The 26,946-nt window shown below is 41.1% G+C and overlaps 1 protein-coding gene and 1 long non-coding RNA gene across 3 annotated transcripts in view; one reads left to right on the plus strand and one right to left on the minus strand.

Annotated features, from left to right (window-relative positions):
* nr6a1a (nuclear receptor subfamily 6, group A, member 1a) overlaps window positions 1-26,946 on the plus strand; it is a 137,756-nt gene that overhangs the window by 97,962 nt on the left and 12,848 nt on the right. For both annotated transcript variants that reach the window (XM_051950545.1, XM_051950546.1), the window contains 7 exons: window positions 14,765-14,995; window positions 16,027-16,082; window positions 17,090-17,250; window positions 18,544-18,774; window positions 23,037-23,291; window positions 25,938-26,059; window positions 26,156-26,308. In XM_051950545.1, the coding sequence (XP_051806505.1) occupies window positions 14,765-14,995; window positions 16,027-16,082; window positions 17,090-17,250; window positions 18,544-18,774; window positions 23,037-23,291; window positions 25,938-26,059; window positions 26,156-26,308 (1,209 nt within the window). The remainder of the gene's footprint in view (window positions 1-14,764; window positions 14,996-16,026; window positions 16,083-17,089; window positions 17,251-18,543; window positions 18,775-23,036; window positions 23,292-25,937; window positions 26,060-26,155; window positions 26,309-26,946) is intronic.
* LOC127534700 (uncharacterized) lies at window positions 9,870-13,330 on the minus strand. The gene is made up of 2 exons (XR_007942961.1): window positions 13,124-13,330; window positions 9,870-12,325 (listed from the first exon to the last, which is right to left on the minus strand). It is a non-coding gene; the product is annotated as an uncharacterized LOC127534700 (long non-coding RNA).

Here is a 26,946-nt window from a genome sequence, read left to right on the forward strand (position 1 = left end):
TCACTGCATTGAAGTCAGGTTTGGGCTGTGTGGGAAGAATGCCGTTACATGTTAGAAATGTCACCAGACTGCCACAGAGCCGTGCTGCAGACCAGCCTTTATGAAGGGAAATCCTGACGTAAATGTCATGAATATTTAACTGTCATCTCCAGGCAGGAGGAGGAGGATTCATAGGACGTGACACGCTGAGATCAAGTGTGTGGAGGTGTGAATCGGCCTGTTTATATGGTGGCCATGCACTTGAAAGACGGGGTGATAGATTTGGCAAATGAGCTTGAGTGTAGGCAGCTAATAGCTATTGTGTTTGTAGCTTAGTGAAGGAAGTCAGGCGTTTCACATAGGGTGGTCAGTGAAATATATGGTTTTAATGTGTGCTCTGAATGGGCACATGGGCCAACAAATGGCTGGTTGAGGAGGTGAGGATGCATGCTGTCATTTATTGGATCTGCCACGAGTTTATTGATGCCAGGTTAGGGGAGTAATTTAAAGTAAAAGCATAGATTTGTTTTTTCTTTTAGCCGAGAATGCATTTCTGCCGAGTGCAAAGGTTTGTTAGATCTTTTTTCTTCACGGAGGTGTCGTTCTGCTTTATTCTAAAGCCTATCGGCTTAAAAGATCTTTTTATTCCAACTACAGCTGAAGCTCTACTGAACTGCTCCTCAACTCACTCTGGAGAGTACTGTGTCATCAGTCCAAAGTTGATTCAGTTTGTGGAAGGCTTTTGAAGTTGTCCTTTAAGTCTCACATTTTCTTTAACAATCAGTTGATTGTTTAGCGGGAGAAATGTCAGAAAAAACTCTGGTAGTGCTCATCGTTATTCCCTGAAGCACAAGTTAACTACTGAAATTATCACAGAAAACTCAGGAGAATTTAGCTGCAACAATTTGAGGAAAATGTCAAATTGCTATTTTCTCGCATTGTAATTTGATTTGTGTAGTCATTTTTAAAAGTCACACGTCGTCTCGGTATTCATCTTGTAATAGATTTAAAATATGTGATGGAGCTTTTACCACGTGATGCCATTAAAAGCGTGACTGTTACAGAAGGAGGACACACTGTGGAACAAATGTCCCATCTTACAGTGTTCATCATTTGCTATTTGCATTGTTATGAATTGCACTTGAAACTGTCTCATTTTAACATTGTTGCTTAAAAAAGACAAATCCATATTATTTAAATCTAGCGTAGTCCACTGGTTTGAATATGTATCTAAACACATCCTTTGAACGCATAAAAAGCAGTGAAATGGTGAAAACAAGTTCCAAGAACCATGCATCTCAAAAATTTTAGCTAATTTCAACCTTGAAATGGAACACTTTTGAGGTTTTTGATGTGTCTGTAAATCTCACATAAGGAAAACTAAAGCCACAAAAAGGAGCTCAAAGCCTTGAACACATTTAGAGAGAACACATTTTTATGGGACATCTGTGAATCTCTAAAGACAAATCCACTCATTACTCCACCAAGGAACGTGGCAGAGTTATGTGACAATCACCGTTGGTTTGTGTGTCTGTTTGCAACATTACTCAAAAACAGATTGGGATGAAATTTTCAGGGAAGGTCAGAAATGACACAAGGACCAAGTGATTAGATTTTGACAGTGATGTGGCTTATAGTCTGGATCCATGGATTTGTTAAAGATTTCTGTATCATTGTGAAATAACGGCACAGCGTCACTGTAACCATGACAACAAGTGAACACTCTATCAGCTGCCTGTTGATGATCACATGATTGTGATTCTACTACAAATTCACCACTGCACACCACAAATTCTTTTAAAGATTTCATTCATAGGAAATCATATGACTGAGCAGCCTTGGCAGAGTACTGTGCTCTCTGACTGCTTTTCTTGTCATTTATGATCTTGTCCCCTTTCATGAAGTTGATTCTTTTAGTGCAGCTGCTACTCTGATGTGTTTCTTTTTTTTCTTCAAGTTGTCTGTCTAGCATTAAAATAATTAGAAAAATTTAGGCTGTTAATTGGACTAAACAAGCAACTTTAGAGAAAATAGAAATGGTATTTTGCAACATTTTTTACACTTAATAGAACAAAGGATTAATAGAGAACTTAATCTCTGGAAGAGATCGTACTAAATGTTAATTTCTTTTGAAATGAGCCCATCTCTGAAGGTCACACTGTGTAGTCTTTTAGAAATGTTTGGGTTTATATAGCGTCACTAGAGAAGGGATGTTTCTCTGACTGGTAGGGTTTCCTGTCAGAGTTGACTTAACCTCTGTGCTGTATAGAGTTAATCACCAAAATAGTTAAATTCTAATCCCAGGACGGGCTCACCGTGTGACGCCCCATTGTCTCGGTACAGTATGGCTGCCCCTGCAGTCTTCTGCAGGCAGCAAACTTAAACCTCGCACCATTTAAATGGTAATCTGTCTCTGGGCTTTAGAAGTCCTCTATTCACCATTCATTATCTAGGAGAGGCTTTATGCCTTATGCCCCCCCACCCCACCTCTCCCTACACCCCTCAATCTCCTTCTAATTACCTTTAGTACATGAACCCCGCAGCTGGCTATGAAAACCCCCTCTCTCTGGGAGGCTTAGCTCTCAGCTCAGTCACATGCCTCTGATGAGCTGCCCCTTAAATTACACACACACACACACACACACACACACACACACACACACACACACACACACACACACACACACACACACACACACACACACACACACACACACACACACACACACACTAAGGCTTAATCCTGCTCATTTGAATATTAGAGATTATGTTACTATGGCCTGTTTATTGTCACAACATTGTGCCTTCTAATCAGAGAAGGGTGACTGGGTCAACCATTTACAACCATAGATATATACAAACACTAGATGTCTCCAGGCGGAGTCTGCAGCGGCGTCACTTGGCGGCCATCTTAGGACAGGGGACTGCTCTGGCGCGCTGTACTGTGGTCAATGGTAAGGTGGATGATTTCCTCACTTTAACACTCATAACTCGCTCAATTCTTGATTGATTTACAAACGGTTTAGTTTATTACAAACCTTATTAACGTGGCTATGATTCCGGCTAAATGTTGAAATCGCAGCTTTTCGTTTTGAAAAATGCGGCATAGTTGTGTGTCTTTTCTGCCTGGCTACTCAAGGCTGAGAACACAATCTGATTTTCAATTATTAGATTTTCGTGAGACCAACATTTTTAGAGAACCTAATCTTTAGGCAAAATTACATTCTTTGTGGTTGTATTATTTGCTAGAAATTCCAGCCCTGAGCCCTTTGGCACATATATCTCTGCACCCCAGAGAAGAGCCACTTGGCACTAATCCCTGGCTTACAGACGCTTTTGTTATGACAACAAGGCACTAGTGTGAGCATTACCACTTGAACCTGGGATTTCAAGTGTTGATCACCAGCCATTATCAGGGACAATGTTCACATTCCTCAGAAATGGTCCTCATTTCAAAATGAATAGATAGTAGCCAGCACAGTTGTGGGAGTAAAAAAACATGGCAAAACCTGGGATTTCGAGACTTTGATTGAGACCATGGGAGACGCCAGCGTGTCATCATTTGCTATGGTCACGTGGTACAAGACTGCTACTGGTTGGCAAGAACCGGCAGTAACATAACGGCTTGCTACGAGAACAGTATCGGGTTTGAAACAAATACGTAAAGTTATCGCTTTTCATGAATGAAATTGCACATGTATTTACCACAATGGTAATAGCGTGTGTTGTTGTTGGTTGTACGAAGCATTTTGAGAAGGGATCAGGCTTGAAATTTCACCGAATACCGATTTCAGGAGAGAGAAGATGGCGGTGGCTTCAGCCATCAACCGGAAAAATTGTACCCCAGTAAGCAGCAGAGATCGTGTTTGTGGCTCCCACTTTTCTTCAGGTAAACTATTCAACAGTTTAGCATGTTTAGTATGTCCAACTTTGAGCTTATTTACCAAAAGATATTGATTTAGTGTCGCATCCTTCGCGTCAAGCGATCTCTACACAGTGTGGTCATGTGTTACCGATCGCTTTTTAGGCGATGAAAGTATACTAAAGTCGAATGAAGTATATTCAATAACATGTCCTTAAAGCTGCTGTCCGGAGTTTGAATCGCAGCGTCTCCCAAAACACTGTTGGTCCCTCCCTCTGATTTCGCCCCTTTATTTGTGCACACGCGCAGTACATGAGAGGAGTGCCCGGAGTGCTGCAGCATCTCGCCTGTTTTGCTGTTTTCCCCTCTTCTACATTTAGTACATTTAGTAAATAATAAAGGAATTAGGTTAGAATGCTGTATTGAGTCTAACTTGTCCTAATACCAAAATAACATGAATCTGCTAGGACGAACGAGTAAAGTTTCAATATGTGATTACACTCGTGTATCCCTCTCGATGACGTTGTTTATCAAACTTAGTGCATTTACGTGTGTATATGTGTTACATTGTTTATTTGTTTCTATCTAGAGTTCAGAATTGCATGACTCCTCTGACGAAGAGTATGTCCCAGACGCCCCAACATCTTCCTCCAGAGGTCGGGCATCTAAACGAAGCCGTCAGGCGGGCTATGGAGGTCGTGGTCGGGGAGCACCCCGAGCACCCCGAGCCAAAAAACGTCCTGCAGTCTCTTGGCCTGACAAGCCGTGGGATTGGTAACTTTTCTGGAAGTTGCTGAGCCCTGATGCTCTCTCCTCCACAAGCAAAACAAATGTGCTCGCGGTTGCGTAGTGTGTAGCTCGCCCACCTCTGCATGGGCTTGCTTGCTGTGCGCGTAACCGTTGATTGACAGCATGACAAAGCTGAAGCTCGAACTTGATTGGTCGGCAGCGACCGGCGCTTTTTGGAATAACATGGGGGTCTATGAGAGGAAGGCGGAGCTCAGGAATAAATTTTCATATCGCGTTATACTAACATTATATTATAGTATCGAACCAGACTAACACATTTAAGCTTTGTTAAAAAATGATACATAAATTGAAAACAAACGGAAACTCCGGACAGCAGCTTTAAGCCAGCAGCCTCATGCTTGTAACCATATTTGTTTCTGTATGCGTCTAGCGATCGTTTTTTAGAATTGTCATATTTTCGATCACCAATGCTGTGGGTCTGTTACTGTTACATAGAAGCCATACTGCAGACAAAAAATACAGCAACTTCTTGACGTTTCTTTGACATCTTGTTGAAGATTAACAGAAGATATATTATTTTTAATTCATAATTATATATTTTTGGGTGGGTGAACTGCCCAGCGGTGTCAATCAAGTAAAAATAAATGTCGGTGAAGGAAATGTCCGGCCAGTCTTCAAATTGCAGGGATCTGGCAAGGTTTTACCGTTTCCCTGATATCTCAGCTTACTCACGTATATTTGTCAGGCCTCAGGTGATAAGGATTGAGCATAATCGGACAATTTCACGGAAGGATAGTTCGCATTGTTATCGTCAGCCATTGTTCCTCTGGTTCCTCTTGCCAACCAGCGCGGTAATCACGTGACTTCGTGACGTCACTGTTTGTAAACACTGGCGTCTCCCATAGACTTATAACAAAGTTGATTTAGAAATTTTAAGAGTCAGAATTACTCTGTCGTTTCAACATAACTTAAGTTGCACATCATTTGTGTTTAGTTTGTTAAAAACATCTTAACATTTGGATTCTTTATGCTGGCTTTGAGTTTACAGAAATAGAACCTAGCATGATAAATTCAAAAGCTTAACATGACACTGTGCAGCTAGTTAGAGATATTGGTCATCAACCTTTAATCTTGTTTTTTTAAGAAGGCCATTGTAACTTCAGTTGGTTATGGGACACTGCAAAAATCGTGGAAAATGATTTTTTGAAAAGAGTGGGAACCCTGTTATTATTTTTCTTTCTTCATTATTTGTTTTTGTTCAAATGTCATTATTTTTTTATTTTAGCATTACTTTGTCTTATTTATTCATCATCATTTATTTATTTTGTCTATTTGAATATTGTAAATATTAAAGATTGACAGTATAATATGTGTGTGTATAGCTATTTCTTTATTACCTATCTACTTAATATAATTTTTATATGAATTCAGTGGTTTTAATTATTCTTCAGTAAGCGGTAAAAGAAGTACATCTCTGACGTTTATAACAAGCCAAGCTGTTGTAAAATCGGTTGAAAATTGATCAATCTACAGTGATTTTAAAATCCATGCTCCATTGACTTTAATGTTATGAGTGATGAGCAGCCCTGTCCCAAGATGGCCGCCATGTGGCGACGTCGCTCCCTATAGGCTGACAGCGCTCATGAGCCATCTAGTGTTTGTATATATCCATGTTTACAACGGTCACAATATCAGGTTTCCCCAAGCCGTGTCCAATAGGAGGTAAATGGCATGGTGTGTGTGGATGAAGAACCCAGCACACACACACACACACACACACACACACACACACACACACACACACACACACACACACACACAACAGGTTCAAGAGTCACCATCTTAAATATGATGAACGATTTCTGAAGATATCTGATTGGAATTTGTAATGCGGACATCTTAAATTTTAAGTTTACAGTCCACTGACCTTTCTAGAAGTAGTTTTAAAATCCATACTTGTGGCTGGATGGAGAACAAAACTGCCGCTTACTGTGATAGATGTTGCTGAACGGCAGCTAGTCGATGCACATAACAGTTTTACAGTTTATTAATCAGTTCATCATCTGAATTTCTAGCAGTTTTGGGGCATTTCTGGCTCCTGGGACATTTTTACTCACCGTGGACTCGTTTTTTGTTGTAAGTCCTTCACCTCTGTGGAAACAACACAACCATGGCAAGAAATCAAGCGAACTTGGAAATGTCCTCTGTGCAGTAGAACTGTTATGATGCCACAAATCATTAGAACAGAAACATCAAAGTTAAATTTGGTCATTTATTTTACTAAAACTGGAAACATGATGTACAGCAGTGTTCTAAGTTACCCGCCTGTTACTAAGACTGGGAATAAAATATCGGCTTTACACGATGTAGAAGTTTTACTGCTTACAGTTTTTATTTACTTGTATTTTCTCTGCTGTATAAACAGCCTGCAGTTCAGCCAAATAGTCCCAAAAACATGATTTATTTTTGGCAATTTAAGTAGAAAAAAAGAAGCGATTTTGATGAAATGTCATAATTTAAAGCTGGACTTTTGTAAATTTTCAGGGAATCCAACATTTTTTGTCTGTTTGACAGTTTCTGGCTTTGATATTTGGTGTAATTTTGGCCTTTCAAACCTGCCTCGGGAGTCATGAAGCTCATTTGTTATTAACCAAATTACAAAATTTCCAGCTGACATTTTAAGATTGGTAGTGTCTACAGATACGGACCCGTACCTGTAGCCTGTGGACTACGGATACGGCACTTTCCATTTGCCAGACAGATACGGACCCGTACGCGAGTCTCGCGAGTCAAGAAGCTGCTAACCACTGCAAACTGTTGAAAGGTAAGCAAAGGTTAGGGTTAGGGTTAGTGTTAGGGTCAGGTTTAGGGTCCGTACCTGTAGTACTGATGCTACGGGTCCGTACTGCTAGCGTCTTCCGGGAGTCATGTGACCAGATCTCGCGTATCTGATTGGCAAATGGAAAGTGCCGTATCCATAGTCCACAGGCTACGGGTACGGGTCTGTACCTCTAGCAACAACCTTTAAGATTAGCAAACAAGATCAAGAAAAGATCGATGATTTTGGCAAATGGTAATCTTTTGACATGTTATACATGAAATTATTTTTCAGTTAACTGAAGAAATGGAGGCACAGACCACTGCTGAAGCAGTCTATAAAGACAATACTGTGTTGTAATAAAATATAACCCTCTGTGATATTATTTGGAGTAAAATGTCACAAAAGACGCTATGCAAAGGCAAGAAGGGAAGGCTTGAAGTATTTCAGAATGTTTCTTCCAACAGCAACTGAGAGGTCCCGTTCTGTGAGCAAAGTTTCCACTGAAAATAGCAGCATTTGAAGGGAGCATACAGGCAGCACATAAAGTAAACGAAGCACTCCGCGTTTAGGGCTTACATCGAGCCACTCTCAGGAAACCTACTTGTCTGCCTCAATTATTGGCTTTCCAACCACAGAATCCCATAGGAGGGTAAAGGTCCCCCACCTGTGTGTAGTATAGTTTGTTGCATTACACAAGAGTCTTACATTAATCAGATGCTCAGGTTAATCTCCAAGCTCAGCATGCAGCGGTAACCTGCTGGACGGGAGCCTCAGACGTGTTTCGTGTCCTCGCTTCTCTCTTTGTGGCCGTGTATGTGCCAGCCCTTCAGTAAAGCATACGGGCTGCTGCCCACAGACATTTGTGTGTTTGTCATGACCGTTGCTTTTAGAACACCAAATCCACTGGTTCTGTTTCTTACTCAGCCTCTGATCAGATACTTGCACCTGCAAAACATGAAAACAGAAACCTGGGCTGTGGGTGGACTCATGAACAGACAATTCAGAAATGGCACAAAGAGTTTTTCATGCTTCTAGTTGCTATGCAACAATAAAAGCCAATTTACAGACTGGGTAGTAGCTAGCTTACCTGAAGTAAAACACAGGGAAATGTTGAAACTGAAAAGGGACTGGTTGTGATGGCAGAAGTTAGGGAACTAATAACAATGTGATTAAATGTGTTATTTTGCAACACATCCTTTTTCCTGTAATTAATTAATTGTAATTAACGTGTTAAAGTCCCACCTTTATATAATATACAAGAAACACAAACAGGTAAAATGGTGATATTTATGGAATGTAAGCAGTGCAAAATGTAGCGGATGTACAGAAGTTGTGCATTCACATGGAGAATGTGCAGTCTGTGTGATGTGTAATGTTTACAGCTTTGTGTTTATAGTGAGCCCAAACAAGGACTCGTTCAACAAAAAACAAGTCGCAGTTTATGAGGGACTGACTGGAGGTCAGAGTTGACAGTCCTGACAGCTTGAGGGAAGAAGTGGCTGCCTCATCAAGGCGTAAACAGGAGGAGCTTTTTCCCTCAAGCTGTCAGGACTGTCAACTCTGACCTCCAGTCAGTCCCTCATAAACTGCGACTTGTTTTTTGTTGAAAGAGTCCTTGTTTGGGCTCATTATAAACACATAACTGTAAATATTGCAACATTACACATCACACAGACTGCACATTCTCCATGTGAACGCACAACTTAACTTTTGTACATCCGCTACATTTTGCACTGCTTACATTCCATAAATATCACCATTTTAACCTGTTTGTGTTTCTTGTTTATTATATAAAGGTGGGACTTTAACACGTTGATTGCAATAATTAATTACAATAAATTAATTACAGGAATAAGAATGTGTTGCAAAAATAACGCATTTAATCACATCTTTATTAGTAGCCTAATTTCTGCCACACCTGTAACACTGATGAACACTCCAGCGCTGTAGGTGGCGGTAATGAACCTAAAGTCCGTTTTCCGGCCATGAATGAATCAGCGCAGAAACGTCGGACCAACATGGCGGCTCGGTCACAAACTTTGTCTTTTATTACAAAAACAGGTCAGCAAAAAATATTTCTGAAAGCATTTGATGTAAGAAATAAGCTGCTGAATCTGTCCTTCTTTTAGTTCAACAATGGCTAGTTTAGACTTTTTACCAAGTTACCAAGTTTTGTGATGCGACAGATTCCTGCACAGGATTAGGATAAATTAAACTACTTTATGCAAATTAGCTCTGGGCTGATGCACCATACATTTAGCTACGACAATCATGGTACCAGCAAACGGTGTAGCCATCCCATAATACACTACTTTTCAAGACACTGAAAGTGCTTGAGTTTACAAAAAGTCTTAAAATGTTGAATATAATTACTGTAATTGGCCTTTAGGTTTGCAGTAATCTGTGAATGCAGTAGACAGATGAAAAGTGCAGATAAATATAAAAGAAACAAACATCTTTGTCGTTTAAGTTCACATTTATTTATGTTTATTCATCCATTCAGTCGTGAACCAGCATTTGTTTGAATTGAAAAACTTCACTTATTGTGTCAAATATTGCTATTTGACAGAAATGTGATTAAATCGCCATTTATTAATTACAAAGCCTCTAATTAATTAGATATTTTTAAATCATGTCCCACCACTCATTTTTACCTATTTTAACATTTTGTCTTTCTAAACCTGGTGGACAGTCACTGTAATTCACTGCAACACTGTATGTACATGTGATGAATAAAAAAATGGAATCTAGTCATTTTGTGATATTTCACTATATTACAGGAAGTCTCTTAAAGCTGTCTGTTTTGAAATGGCATCCAAAAATGGACATCATCCAAAACCAGTGATACACACTGAAAACGGGTTTGGCGGTCTCATAAAGCTTAAACTACACCTTCAACAGACTGTAAGCTTGTAACAAGTGTGGCCTGTTCAGCCAACTTTTTCTTTCTCTTCACTTTTTATTTAACTCTTTGTTTATCTAACCCTCTTTTATTTAAGTTGATTTTTAGTCACTGACGAAGACTGAAAATGACCTAGTAAACCCCAAGAACATAGTTAAAGTGATGAGGGGTAGAATGTCTTCAGGAAGCATAAAGAGAATCGTGTTGCTTTTTACTGAAGCTCTTATATAAAATATGTGTGTCAAAAAAAATTTTTTTGAAATCGCACTGAATAAAACAATATCTCAAATCACAAAAATATCTCAAATCAAATTAGTGACATCATGTTTTTAATTGTTTTTCTTTCTAAAGGTCTGGTGCCTACATTACCCACAAATCAACCTGCACTGGTAGTAGTTAAGGTAGTTGGTTGTTGCTAGAGGTATGGACCCGCAGCCTGCGGCCTACGGATACGGCACTTTCCATTTGCCAATCAGATCCACGAGATCTGGTCACGTGACTCCCGGTAGACGCTAGAGGTATGGACCTGTAGCGTCGGTACTACAGGTACGGACCCTAAACCTGACCCTAACACTAACCCTAACCTTAACCTCTGCTTACCTTTCAACAGTTTGCAGTGGTTAGCAGCTTCTTGACTCGCGAGACTCGCGTACGGGTCCGTATCTGTCTGGCAAATGGAAAGTGCCGTGTCCGTAGTCCACAGGCTACGGGTACGGGTCCGTATCTGTAGACACTACCAAGGTAGTAGGACCCTCTGCCCTCTTTTTAATTTCTAACTCTTAGTCTTGCAATCCAACTGAATCACTTGAAACTGAATTTAATGTGTAAAAATAGATATTTTTTCAGGCTGATACAAATCAGTAGTAAACATGTTAGCATGTTCTAATATTTGGAACCGATGTACATTTACATTTGCAGTGAAAATCTAAATGTTGCTGTCAAAATTTGGAACCACACAAACTTTAGATTAAAACTTTGTTTAAATATCTTTGTTTCATCATCTGTTGTTCAGTGTTGATAGGGTATTTATTGTGATGCATAGCTATTTAGTGCTGTGGGCAGGACCTCACTCAAGATCACAGAGTTGACTACAAACTAAGGTGGCTGCTTCTGAACCGTTGTATAGAATGGTCTGACTACAACTCACTATCATTCTGCCATAGAAGATAAAAAGTGTTGGAATTTCCTCAAAGCAATCATGATTGTTTTGGGCGAGGTTAAGAACAGGACACACTGGTGGTGTTCAGTGACACGTAGCTATGGGAAGGGGAGGAGAAAGCTGTGTAAAATGCACAGTCAGTGGCAGGCTTATACCCATGATCTACATCTAGAGAATCAAAGTAATGCCAAATTACACATTTTTACATTCATTTATTTAGTTGAAATCTGTTTAAAAACAAATCAGTAACAAGAAAAGCAAGTACTCTGCCAAGGCTGCTCAGTCGTTGAATGACTTTTTAAAAATTTGTGGTCCACAGCGGTGGATTTGTTGTAGTTTCTCTCTCGTGATGCTATGTAAGTCCAGTCATTTCTAAAAGACTACACAGTGTGACCTACAGAGATGAGCAACACTGGGCTCTTTTAAAAGAAATTAAAACCTAGTCTGTTTTATCATTTCTTCTGGAGATTAAGTTCTCTATGTTGTATTTGTTCTATAAAGTGTGGCAAAAAAAATACTCCTTCTGCTTTCCCAAAGGTTGCTTGTTTTGTCCAATTAACGGGCTAAAATGTTCCAAATATTTTTAATGTTAGGGTAGACAACTAGGCAAAAAAAATAAAAAATAGAAACACATCAGAGTAGTAACTGCACTAAAGAATCAACTTCGAGAAGGAAGATAAGATCATCAATATAAAGAAAAACACTTGGAGAGCGCAGTACGGATGAAATCCTTCAAATACTCGTGGTCCCCAGCGGTGGATTTGTAGTAGGATCACAGTCATGAGATCATCATCAGGCAGCTGATGTAGTGTTCACTTGTTGTCATGGTTACAGTGGTGCCGTGGGTGCTATCTGGCAATGATACAGAAATATTTTAAAAATCCATGGATCCAGACTATAAGCTGCATCACTGCCAAAATGTAATCACTTGGTCCTTGTGTCATTTCTGACCTTCTCTGAAAATGTCATCCAAATCCGTTTTTTCATTTTTGAGTGATGTTGCGAACAGACACACAGACAGACAAATCACCGCCGATCATCACATGACTCTGCCGCGCTTCATGGTGGAACAATAATGATTACTGGAAAAATGCTGAATATCAGATCCAATAATCTGCCAGAACAGGTAATCAGTCGACCTCTTTCAAATGTTAAAGCAAATGCTGTCATAAGTTAGTTAAACTAAAGAACAGCCTTTCAGAAGTTACCACAGGCAGCATAGTTAGTAGTAGCACAGTAACAGTCCTGGAATCTTCTGTTCATTGATGAGCAGCTTCAGTCTCATGTTTCATTCTTTGATATTGTCCATTCAAAGCCCCGTGCATCACAAATCTCACCGCACCCATCTGTTTGTACAGCACCAGTCATTCCACTTGTACACTACCAGTCAAAAGTTTGGACACGCCTTCTCAATCATTGGTTTTTGTTGAATTATTTTATGCATTGTAGATTAATGCTGAAAACATTACAAGTATAAAAGAATACATATGGAATTATGCTGTAAACTTAAAAGTGTTAATCTACAATATAGAAAATAGTACAATAGATAAAAAGCATCGAATGAGAAAGTGTGTCCAGACTTTTGACTGGTAGTGTATATTAAGCAACAGAATGAGATAGATAGCTCTCTCCCTATCAGGGGGAACAAACCTGAAGACCGATCGAACTGACTCCAGTCCACAGATTAAGGAGGAACCTCCATCGACATGTTGCATCACTGTAATCTCTATCTGGTATTCTTGATCCCAAGCGAGCCCTGATAAAGATCAGCTGCAGGCGTCGTTCCTGCTGTAGCCAGGCTTTGCAGAGCAAGGCTGTTCACTGTAACCATGGCGTCCATCCCATCGGCTCCCTGCCAACGCTTGGTTTATGTGTGTGTGCGCATGCGAGTGATGAAGCTTAACTCCATGGACAGCAGAGAATATGCGCTTTTACTTAATTCTCCACTTCCTCAGTGAGTTTGATTATGTGCATTATGTGGCCTGGAGGTAGATGGGGGATTAAGAGAAGATTTTCAGCAGCTTTCTCAGATTGCTGTCTTTTGAGAGCACCTTCATGATTAGAAAAGTAGCTTCAGAAGGATGGTCCTCAGTGGTGTGTCTCCGATCCTCTCCCACCGTTATCACATGCATTATGTCCTCCCGTCCATCCACTAGTCTTTTTGAATCAATGTTTAAGACTTTAGCGCACTTCTTTCCTTACCGTCTAAACGTCTTGTTCTTTCATAACCAGCCAGCTGCCAAGCCAGCCTTATGAACAACACGGTATCTTTCCTACTGCCAGTTTTAATGGACTTTGTTCAAGACGTCCTGTTCCACGCTACTTTGTTGCTGTGTGCCTACTTTCCTCCTGCTCCCCTAAATATTCCCTCACATGTGTTCCACATTAGCACCCTCGCTTAATCCCATCCTAACAGCTTCTCATAGTTTTGAAGTTTCAGCAAAAAATGTGGACTCTTTTCAGAAACAAGGTGAGACTTAATGATTGAGAGAGGGCCTGTGTAGAACATCTGTGCAAAGAGAGGATTGTGGGGGCTTTTTAAAGGCTAATGCAAGTGCTGGGTGGAACTGTGCACTGATTACAATTAAAACTGCTTGCCTAAATCTGTGTATTGTGTCCGTTGGGAATGGACACGAGACCTCTGGGGGGCACCAGGATGTTGGCAACGGATCTTTTGGTCCTGTGGACGTTTAATCAGATTGGTATCTGGGGAGTTTGGAGGCCGACTCAACACCAGAACGACAACATTTAGATGAGTGGTCTGTGTCAGGAACATTCTCATGAATTGCTCTGTAACCAGATGGTCGTCGTTATACACTGTTGCCTAGCAGTAGGTGTCATGCTGTAGCTGATAGGTGCATGTCACAAATTGATTTATTGGACCAAATTTAGTAAAGTACAACATTTGGGATGGAAAGAGGCTTGTTCATGTAATACTGCTGTTGTTAAGAGGACAGAAAGGAGACACTGTAAACAAATCAGTCGCGTCGTTTCAGCTCATCTGAGCTGCTGAATAAAACATACCCAAGACATCTCCACTCTCCATCCTGCTGCCTGTTACACCTCCACTTTCACAAAAAGAGAGTTGGAGCTTAAGAATCCTTTGGATTAGCCAGCGCCTGGCTAGCTCTTAAGCCCCAACCGCCCCCATGATCTCAATTAAAAACTTGTGCCTTCAGCAAGGTTTTTGCACCCACTATATTTTTTCACGGTGTTGATGAATTAGTGCAAAGACGTGGGTGGAAATAGTTCTAAATCCTTTTCTGTTCTTCTTTTTCCATCCCTCTGCAGATGATCCAGCTGACCAGCGTACTTGTCTTATCTGTGGAGATCGCGCCACAGGCCTGCACTATGGCATCATCTCCTGTGAAGGCTGCAAAGGCTTCTTCAAGCGCAGCATCTGCAACAAGCGTGTGTACCGCTGCAGTCGTGACAAGAACTGTGAGATGTCGCGCAAGCAGCGCAACCGCTGCCAGTACTGCCGCCTGCTCAAATGTCTGCAGATGGGGATGAACCGCAAAGGTAAAGTGTGGCTGCATCACAGGGAAAATCCAGCAATCATGACATTTCCCCCTTCCAGTGAAATACAATCTATTTTTGGTCACATATCTTTTTTAATGGCTAAGCACTGCAGGTAAATCTCATTAGCTGCAGTGTAGTGTTAGTAGAACCCCATCAGGCTGATTGTATGGCAGCCCACTAAAACAGCAGGTCTATGGGTGATGGATTCATGTTAACTTACTGGCTTGTATTTCTAACACTCAATGTGAATAGAGTTCGGTAGGAGAGTCAGTGAGTCCACAGCAGTTACTGTACATTGGTGTGGCTTTGTTAAATCAATAATTTATTTTATCAGTCACCAAATCTTCATTTCAAATGTCCTAGTAAGGCCTTTAGCAAATGTATAACAATTTACCTTTCAAAGTTACCTTTCATTTTGCTAACTTCAAACTCACATGCAAAATGTATCTACTGGTGACTAACTGGAAAACAGACACCTGAACCCAGATCTTGGGAGATACTTTTGGCCTAGCATACTTCACTGGGTGCTACAGACCATCCAAAGGTTAAGAAATATTTTTTCCTGCCTTATATTGCCAGTTTTCAACCTGCTCACAAGTCCTGAAGAATTGTGAAATACATCACACACACACCAAGGCACAGTTAAATGTTCAGTAAGCAGAGTGGAGCTGTAGTTTGTCCTCATCGGGGTCTCAGGTTGTTGTTTTAATGAGCAGATGCTGCCCCCTAAAGGGCCAAATTGTGTGTAACCTTTTGGTGCTCCTCCTGTCTGATGGCCTCATTTTGTATCATTCTAAATACTTTGTAAATACTTTGGTTAAATTAAGCTTGTCTTGGTGTATGAAATAAATGTAATTCTCAGGAAATAGAAAAAATCATGTCAACGAGAACAAAAACAGCTGAAGTTAAAATGAGAGAGAAAATGAGGGGGAAAAAACAGTGTTATTTGTTTCAGCCACTAGGGAGAGCTATAAGACTAATCATGTTTTGTTAATGAACCGAAGTGATATTGCTTTCTCTTGTTTTTGCAGCAATCAGGGAGGATGGCATGCCAGGAGGGAGGAACAAAAGCATCGGGCCTGTGCAGGTGAATCACCAGAAATGCTGTTTTTTTTTAAACTGACTTTCTGCCTGCTTAGAATCAGTCTAAATGTATTATTTTGTATTATTTTGGCCCAGTCCCAGAGGTAGCCTGCTTACTGTGAATGCATTCATAGCCAAGCCATTCACTTAAATAACACTGAGTTTGAGTGCAGTAATGCTACTCATCTGAGCGTACAGATACTCACGAGGCATGTAATGAGAGTGAGCCCTGACCTTGTTATATCATCAGTATAATCATGTAGTCGATGATTACTTCCCATTCAGCGCCAGCTTCATTATTAACACTGGCAAGAGAATAAATGGTCAGAAAAATGTGTGACATGGGGATAAGTACCACTGAGCCACTATTCAAGGGAGGGATGTGGTCAATTCATTCCAGTTCAATTCAGCAAGTCAAAACACAGAAACGCCCGCTTCCATTAAGAGACAGCTTTATTTCTATGCCCTAATGAAAAGAGGACCTCTCTGTCATTAATATGGAATGAATTGCCTGTTTCAGTGTATGTGCAGAATTGACCCCCGTCACAGACACAAGGCACCACATTTTCTGGCAGGCTAAAGCTTTCAAAATGGCTTTTGTCTGTGTTTTCTCCCTGCACTGACCTGACACACACACACACACACACACACACACACACACACACACACACACACACACACACACACACACACACACACACACACACCTCTTTTCTTTCTTTTTCTAGCTCTATTTCATTGTGCGATTGTGTCCTTGCTCCTCAACATTTTAGTGAAAAGCGGCACAGTTCTAGTCAATGCTAATCAATTGAGCTGTGACACACTGATTTTCATTGCACGAGGATGTGCTGTAAAAAAAAAAAAAAGAAAGAGAACTCCCTCGTGTGTGTGTGTGTGTGTGTGTGTGTCTGTGTGTGTGTGTGTGTGTGTGTGTGTCTGTGTGTGTGTGTGTGTGTGTGTGTGTCTGTGTGTGTGTCTGTGTCTGTGTGTGTGTCTGTGCATGTGTTTCAGATCACAGAGGAGGAGATAGAGAGGATCATGTCGGGGCAGGAGTTCAAGGAGGACGCCCCGGAGCACACCTGGGGCAACAACGGCGACAGCGATCACAGCTCTCCCAGCAACGGAGCCTCGGAGGGCAACCAGCCGTCGCCCGCCTCCACTCTGTCGTCCAAGTGAGTTCTTCATCTCATCCACTCAACTGTACAGCGCCAGCACTCGCCCCATCATTGAGATAATGAGCTGGCCCTGACAGTCTAACACCTCATTCCCATCTCACCCAGACTTTAGTTAAGTTATTCATGTGCCGAAGAATGCCTGAATATGCAGCTCCTCAGGCTTGGTGATGATAGCAAACACAAAGAACTCGCTGCACTATCTTCTGTTCTTGCTATGGAGACAAGCGCATTGTCTATCTGCACTCGTCAAGGACAAATATTGTCTAGGTACTCGCATGACAGCATTTATTTTAGTCTCATTTGTGTAAACATTAGATTTATCTCAGCAGCCTGATAGCTACTCAGAGGAATAGTTGTTTTATCAAGTTAAATCTTGGCAGAAATGAACAGCAATCACAGAAAGCTTGTGCAGTGTAGGCTTTGGTATGCAGGTACAAAATGCAAAGTTTTGTCTGCAAGTTTGTGAAAAAATTGCAAAGATTTTCAATGGAAAAGAAAACATTGCTCCACAACACTTCAAAGGTTAAATGTTGTGAAGTTAAAGAAACAGTGTCCAGTGCAGAGGTTTGGTAGTTTAGAGTTTAGCCCAGATTAGCAGAAACACACGATGCAGGAGGGAACTGCCACCCACAGGCTGGACTGGTGTGTCCTTCAAGCTGAGACTGTAAGTCAGTGTAATTCAGATCATTCCTTTAATACAATACCGGTCAAAAGTTTGGTGTCACTTAGAAATGTCTTTTTTTTCTTTTGAAAGAAAGGCATTTTTTCAATGACGATAACAGTAAATGAATGATAAATCCAGTGTAGACATAGTTAATGTGGTAAATGACTATTGTAGCTGGAAACAGCTGATTTTTTATGGAATATCTCCATAGGGGTACAGAGGAACATTTCCAACAACCATCACTCCTGTGTTCTAATGCTACATTGTGTTAGCTAATGGTGTTGAAAGGCTCATTGATGATTAGAAAACCCTTGTGCAGTTATGCTAGCACATGGATAAAAGTGGGCGTTTTCATGAAAACATGGAATTGTCTGGGTGACCCCAAACTTTTTAACGGTAGTATAAATGAAAATATTAGTTCAAATGCGCTCCTATATGGGCAAAATATTTTTTATTTGATCAGGGACCATGCAATTGCATAGAAGACATCTGATGTGTTGCATATAGAGTGTATAGCATTAAGCTAATTTTCACATCCTGTTCCTGGTTGGACTTTCTGTCTGTCCAAATAGAATAATAATAATAATATATAGCATATTTAACCTTTGAACTTTGTGTGCTTCCAGTCGCTCTGTAGAGATGAATGGCTACACAGCTGCAATCAGGGACCAGTACATCAACACCTCCATGTCTACACACTACCAGCTCCTGCCTCACCTGTTCAGTTACGCTGCCCAGTCGGGCCTGCTGGCCGCCCAGCCCCGCAGCCTCTACCCACAGTCCCACCCTTTAGTTCTGCAGCTGGTGGCTGCTGAAGACCTGGCCCCCCTGACTACTCCTATGCTCATTGAAGACGGGTGAGTAGATCCATCAGCTATACACGCTTTATCTCAGCTGATAATACACTCTGGACAGGTCACCTGACAGAGAACCACACAGACGCGCACATAGCTGCGGCCAAACTCAGAATCATCTATTAGTCAGTCATGCATGTGTTTGACTGTGTGAAGAAACCAGATCGTCTGTAGGAAAGACCACACAGGCAGAGGGAGAACATGCAAATTCCACTCAGAAAGACCAGAAGGTTCAAACCCACAACCTTTTTGCTGTGGGACGACAGTGAAAACCGCTGTCCTGCATGCAGAGCATTCCACATACAGGGGGGACCAAAAGTAGGCGCACACTTTGGTGTGCACTTTACATTTTTTCCACTTTCTTTGCTCTTGATTTTTTTTTTAAAAATCGAAGTCAAAATTGGAAGAAATAGCTTAATAACATTTCCAAAATGTGAATAAGAGATGTGGAGTACTGGACTGAAATTATGGTTTGGATGAATTAGATCTAAAACATGAAACACACAGTGAAACAACTGTAAGCCTGCTTTGGCCCAGCCTGCATAATAATTATGGAGAATCGTTTGACTGAAGTCAAAGTAACAACATCAATGTTAATCAGAAAAACACTCCTCTAAAAGGCATTTTTTAATTCTAATTAAGAATTCAAAATGAGGCTCAGTAGTGTGCGTGGCCTCAGCGTGCCTGTATGACCTCCCTACAACGCCTGGGCATGCTCCTGATGAGGCGGCAGATGTTCTCCGGAGGGATCTCCTCCCAGACCTGGACTAAAGCATCCGCCAACTCCTGGACAATCTGTGGTGCAACTTGGTGTTGGTGGATGGAGCGAGACATGATGTCCCAGATGTGCTCAATTGGATTCAGGTCTGGGGAACGGGCGGGCCAGTCCATAACATCAATGCCTTCGTGTTGCAGGAACTGCTGACACACTCCAGCCACATGAGGTCTAGCATTGTCTTGCATTAGGAGGAACCCAGGGCCAACCGCACCAGCATATGGTCTCACAAGGGGTCTGAGGATCTCGTCTCGGTACCTAATGGCAGTCAGGCTACCTCTGGCGAGCACATGGAGGGCTGTGCAGCCCTCCAAAGAAATGCCACCCCACACCATTACTGACCCACTGCCAAACCGGTCATGCTGGAGGATGTTGCAGGCAGCAGAACGTTCTCCATGGCGTCTCCAGACTCTGTCACATCTGTCACATGTGCTCAGTGTGAACTTGCTTTCATCTGTGAAGAGCACAGGGCGCCAGTGGCGAATTTGCCAATCTTGGTGTTCTCTGGCAAATGCCAAATGTCCTGCACGGTGTTGGGCTGTAAGCCCAACCCCCACCTGTGGACGTCGGGCCCTCATACCACCCTCATGGAGTCTGTTTCTGACTGTTTGAGCAGACACATGCACATTTGTGGCCTGCTGGAGCTCATTTTGCAGGGCTCTGGCAGTGCTCCTCCTGTTCCTCCTTTCACAAAGAAGGAGGTAGCGGTCCTGCTGCTGGGTTGTTGCCCTCCCACGGCCTCCTCCTCGTCTCCTGATGTACTGGCCTGTCTCCTGGTAGCGCCTCCATGCTCTGGACACTACGCTGACAGACACAGCAAACCTTCTTGCCACAGCTCGCATTGATGTGCCATCCTGGATGAGCTGCACTACCTGAGCCACTTGTGTAGGTTGTAGACTCCGTCTCATGCTACCACTAGAGTGAAAGCACCGCCAGCATGCAAAAGTGACCAAAACATCAGCCAGAAAGCATCGGAACTGAGAAGTGGTCTGTGGTCACCACCTGCAGAACCACTCCTTTATTGGGTGTGTCTTGCCAATTGCCTATAATTTCCACCTATTGTCTTTTCCATTTGCACAACAGCATGTGAAATTGATTGTCAATCAGTGTTGCTTCCTAAGTGGACAGTTCATTTTCACAGAAGTGTGGTTGACTTGGAGTTACATTGTGTTGTTTAAGTGTTCCCTTTATTTTTTTGAGCAGTGTATATTTATAAGAGCAAAAATGAGCTCATTATACAGAAGGACCCATTTAAAAACAAAACTTATGCTATTGGATTATAAATATTGATGCACATTATAATGTTGCAACTGGTAAAGGTGAAGTAAGTTTCCACTGCTAGTCACTCTTTACTTTACATATTGGCTAGCTTTGCTCCATGTGATGAGTAATGGCTTATAGGGTCTTATCTTTACCTGTAATAATATATTTTTATGCCTCCATCATATCAGAATCTGCAAAGGAACAATTATTAAACAACTGCACTGGTGTAAAAAATAGAATATTTGCTTCTTAATTGTGGTGATGTAGGAATATATGGAATATACAAAGTCATGTTTTACCCTATTAAAAATACATACTGACTGAAAACATCTTTTATTTTGTGTCAAAATATAACATTACAGTGTTTGTATTAGAGCGGCACGATACATTGTTGCAGCGTCTACACTGTGATGTGGATCAATATCTAATTGCGGGACTTTTTGTGAGATTTTTGCTGTTTTCAGGCTTAAAATCAACATGGCCTCCTATAACCAAACACCACATGGCATTTTTTATTACAGAAAGATTCTTCTAAACATTATATAAAGATATTGTAGTAAACCTGTTGACTACTTTATAATAAATAAGTCAGAAAGCCTTGGAGTCTGGCCAGTCTTTTCTTCAGGAGGAAATGACATCATGTGGAGCAGGTCATGTGATCTGGAATTAACACACTTCATTCAGAGGTTTTTTTTGTAATGGGTAAATTAGTTGAAAGTGATTTCTCAGACACAATTTGTTATTTTCTATAAAAAAAAATTGACATATTGCCAAAAAAGAAATATCTGTCATGATTATTTCAACTTAATAAAAAGAACACAATAAAAACTATTTTTGAATAAACTCATTTTATTACTGCTTAGTTAATTAGAATGTGGTTGTTATTGAATTCAGACTGTTATTTAGTTGACATTTTAGTGAAATTCAGTTATTTTTTTAATAAATGATTGTTTCCTTAATAAATGATTATGGAATTTGTGAAGATGTGACCATAATGAACATAGAAACATTAGTTTTTAAAAACTTTTTATAAAAATGCATTCAAGATATATCCCATGGACTTCAAAAGTCCCTCAATTAGACATTGACCCATGTGCTGTTCTCATTTTCCATGTCTAATCTACATAGAAGTCTGTCTGGTAGAACAATCTTTGGATGCCTTAAATAATTTTTTAAAAACTTTTTTACTGTATAATGTACTGTATACAGCGGTAAATCAAAACACCTGACCATAAGGACAGCAGCACAGTCACTTGAAAAACCGTAAACGGGAGATAAAATGAACAACATTAAAACTTGCTCAGAGACGAGGTAGACTGTCCTGATTTCACCAGAGCTTTAAACTCATCCAGTGGAACAAGGTCTTGAAGCTGAAGTTGAGACGTTTGTTTCAAGCATCAGGTGCAGAAAACCTTAAGGCTTCCCCGGCCTGTTCAGATTTGGGGACGACAAATTGCAGAGTTTCCATAGATTGGGGATTGCGACTTCCATGTTTCCTTGTTAAAAGACAAGACAAATAGGAAGGAACAATACCCAGAATGGTTCTGTAAATGAACGCCGATGACTGAGACGTTAGTACTTAACTTTAGAATAGAGCACACAATGGTGAGTAAGGGGACCACATGTGATAAAGAACCTCAATGCCTCTTGGCTAACACCCTCCAACATGCTAAGACGACTAGCAGAAGCCTTCATATACAACACGTCTCCATAGCCAATAACAGGCAAAAAGGTTTTTCCACCAATTTCTGTTTCACACAAAAACAATTGCAAAACATGTTCCTGTAGTAAAGTCCTAAGAAGAGTTTCAGTTTATTTTACCATATACTGAATGATCTCCTTACAAGACAAATGGTCGTCTATTAAAAATCTTAGATTTTAAAAGTAGATACCAACTATGTTTGTTGTTTTGTTTCTAATTTTTTTTTCCAGACAGTGCTGATCTCACAGTTTTTGAAGTAATAAAGACCATACATTTTGTTTTATCTGCATGGCTAAGTTGTTCTTGGAATCTATAAAACGCATCTAGTAAATGCTGAAAGGCCTCAGCAGCAGTGGGTGCTGCTTAGTATCTGACAGTTACATCAGTGTGGAAATACAAAGTTCAATTTAGAATATTCTGTCAGAGATTATTTCCATATTTGATTAGCGTCATGTCAGATTTTATCCAACAAGCCAATATGTGCCTCATTTCTTTGTCCTAACATTTTCCATTGTGTACGACCAGGTACAAGGTAACACAGGTGGAGCTGTTTGCTCTGCTGTGTCGCCTGGCAGACGAGCTGCTCTACCGTCAGATCTCCTGGATCAAGAAGCTGCCCTTCTTCTGCGAGCTCTCCATCGAGGACTACACCTGCCTGCTTAGCTCCACCTGGCAGGAACTCATCCTGCTCTCCTGCCTTACCATCTACAGCGCCCAGGTCTTCGGAGACCTGGCCGATGTCACTGCCAAGTACACGCCGTCTGACGATGAGCTGCAGGGGTGAGTGGCAGAGGAATCAGAAAGTTTGGTAGAAGTCTCTGATGCTTGCTCTATTTCCTTTTATTTATTTTTCCCATTTTTATCCATCGATCCATTATCGATAAACTACTTGATCCTCATTAGGGTCGCGGGGGGCTGGAGTCTATCCCAGCAGACTGAGGGTGAAGGTAGGGGATGTCTTGACAGGTAACAGTCTGTCACAGGGCTACATGTAGAGACAATCACATTCACAGCTACAGACAATTTAGAATCACCAATTAACCTCAGCATGTTTCTGGACTGTGGGAGGAAGCTGGAGAGCCTGGAGAAAACCCAGACATGTACAGGAGAACATGCAGACTCCATGCAGAAAGATCCCAGGCCCAGCGGCAACAGTGCTAACCACTGAGCCCACAGTGCAGCCCTTTTATCCAATTAATTACATTTGGATAGGAACAATGACAAAACTATGAAAAAATAGTTGGCAAATACCAACCAGCTTTAGTGGATGTGTTTGCTTCCACACCACAAACAAGCTGCACTAAAAACTCACTTTTTGAAGTGGCCTTTTTTGGTTGTTTGATCTGCACCTGGGTTGGACTGACAACCTTCACACAAGAGTAAATCAGTTAGACTAAATGGAGAAATGAACCCCGTGAAAACTCCCTGCTGATGTGTGTGCAGTGGTCCCTGGTGTATCGTGTGGGTTACGTTCCAGACACCCCCGCCACAGATGAAACTCCACGAAGTAGCTCTATTTATTTTATTATTTATTTTACGGCTCTACAAACCCTCCCCACACACCGCAGAGCAACACTATGCGCTGTGCGATCAGACGTCGATGTGAAATGGACAAGCCCAGATGCTGAACGCTGCTACACACAGGAGACAAAAGAGACTGATGCTACGGCTGCTGAGCCAATCAGCAGCCAGCGCTGTACGCGACACATTTTATTTTGATTAAATGTCTTTTAATATGTTTTAATTATTATTTTTTATATTTTTAAATATTGTTTTACATTTTTTTAGACTAGAAAATGCTTATTTTAAGGGAAAAATTATTAAAATAATGTAGCGATGGCAGAGCCGGTCGCTGTGACTGAGCTGTTGTGCTGCAGTGCACCTTAAGATTTCAAGGTGTTGGAGGTTTAAATGTCATTATTGTGGTTTATGTTAGTGTTGCAATGTTTGTGTTTTATTGTGTTTTTGTGGTTTAGTCAGCCTAGTTAGTTTGGTTAATGTTGTCAGGACCGTGAGTGTGAGGTGTCGTGTGTTTGATGACTTCCTGCCACATTTGCTGGTTAGCTGATCTCTGTGTCAAAATAAAAGCATCTGCCAGTAGAGAGTGCATCAAAGGCAGATATCCTTCTCCAGCATCACTGTTCAATGCAGCTCGTCTCATTAATAAATATATAAAAACATCTACATACATGTAGTATAGCAGTGTAGCAAAATGCAAATGCATTTTAAAAGTCCGCAATACAGTGACACCGCGTAAAGTGAACTGTGACATGTTGAGGGACAGCTGTACATATCACATGTAGGTGCTAATGTTAAGTTTACACTTTCCCAGGAAGAACAGGTGCTGCTCAGTCGAAGTTTGCTGTTCCTTGGAAATCTATAATCCCAATCTACATGTTATTCCTTGTCTTACCAGTATTGATGCATGTAAAAGCTTAGCCATGGATAGATGTATATTCTCTGAACGGATTCTGCTTTGAGAACAAATGCTAAAGCGTCGTCAGCTCAAACGAGCCTACTATCTCACCTCCAGTAACAATAACTGCATCCTGCTTCTCTTCTGGGACCATTTGGTTACACCAGATAATAAATGTCTGAACAGCCTCCTGGAGCTGCCCCAGTTCAATATTTTACCCAGAAGGAAGGTGGATATGAGGAATTAAATGTTCCTTACTGCAATAAGAATCCTCTACAAAGGCAAGACGTTCCACTCTGTAGGCTCCGTATCACTAAAAGGATTGAATATTTTTCTCTATCACTGAAATGAAAGTATTGTTGTTGGGTGAGGGCCAGTGAAGTGGTCCGTGAACAGGAGGACTGCTCAGGACAGAGCTGTGGCTAGCACCGACTGGCATGTGAAATATACGCTCTGTAGAAAAGGCTGCGTGGGGGTTTTGTACCTGTGTAAATCAGACTCGAATTAACTGACCTCATGACATACATTCTCTTAATATATGGTGTTGTTCTGCTGCTTCGGTCAATTTGCCTGTAGTTTAGAGGTTTTAGGAGTGAGTATTTGATTTACGGTGGCAGTGCTGAAGTCTGTGAGGGGGATTTGAAGTGTGAGAGCCAGAAAGACAAGGAAATGAGCTTTGACAAGTGGAATTAAACTATACGCTTCTGCCTAGCCCCTTCAGAAAGCTGTGGGATCAGCAGGATGTTTTGAAGCACTTTGAATGGATCTGACATATTCCCTCCCTCATTTTTGCCTTGTTCGTTCAAGTGTGGAAGCTTAAGATAATAGCACCGAGGGGATTTTACTTTTTCTTTTTGATCTCTTTTACGGGTGGATTTTAATGTGAACATTATACTTACTAAACTCAGTCTCTTCTGTTCTGTTTTCTAGATTTAAAGCCCTCTGAAAATAGTTATTTAGCTCCACATTTCTTTTGCAAAACTGACAAGTGTTTGTGTCTGACTCCTCAGATTCAGTGAAGATGGGATGGAAGTGATGGAGAGGTTGATATATCTGTTTCGCAAGTTCCATCAGTTAAAGATCAGCAACGAGGAGTATGCCTGTATGAAAGCCATCAACTTCCTTAACCAAGGTAACAATGGAAGCTCCAGTGTTGGTGAACCTTTCCTTTTCTTTAACCTCGCTGTCTTCCCCACATTACTGTTCTGTACCTTTGGTCCCTCCACAGATATCAGAGGACTGTCTAACATCTCCCAGCTTGAGCAGCTGAACAAGCGTTACTGGTATGTGTGTCAGGACTACACTGAGTACAAGTACCCACACCAGCCCAAACGCTTCCCCGAGATCATGATGTGTCTGCCGGAGATCCGCTGCATCGCTGGTAAGGCCTCTAAGTCCTGTAGGCTGTAGTGTTGCACTGCTCCCTTTCAGTGCAGGTCAGTTCAGAAATTTGTGTTCCAAATACGAACAAAAATACTGCTCTTCGTTTTGTATGGTTAGGAGCAAGGTTATTATCGTTAACGAAAACTAACGAAAAAACGAAAACTAAAATTGAAAAAACATTTTCGTTAACGAAATTAAATAAAAACTAAAAAGCAAACAAAAAAGATAACTAAAACTGTATTGTGAGTTTACAAAACTAACTAAAATGAACTGAAATTATAGACAAAATGCCCTTCGTTTTCGTTTTTCTGAATATGTTTGTGCATAAGCCTTTCGGGCTGCTGTCAATGAAGTCAAACTCAGCTGGATGCTGATGTGCTTAGCTTTTCTATGATAAACGTAAACTGTCCAACACGGTAAACAAAAAGAAGAGAAGTCCTTGCATTAAGAAGGAATCTGTGTGTGTGTGTGTGTGTGTGTGTGTGTGTGTGTGTGTGTGTGTGTGTGTGTGTGTGTGTGTGTGTGTGTGTTCAGTGTGGGGTTGAGAAAGAGAAATCGGTGTACTTCAGTCAAGCAACAGTTTCTTGTTGATCTTTAGGAAAACACGCTGCTCCAGAGATGTGGTTGTTCTGTTTC

The sequence above is a fragment of the Acanthochromis polyacanthus genome, chromosome 7 (genome assembly GCF_021347895.1).
Source record: "Acanthochromis polyacanthus isolate Apoly-LR-REF ecotype Palm Island chromosome 7, KAUST_Apoly_ChrSc, whole genome shotgun sequence".
In the NCBI taxonomy this organism is placed as follows: Eukaryota; Metazoa; Chordata; class Actinopteri; family Pomacentridae; genus Acanthochromis; species Acanthochromis polyacanthus.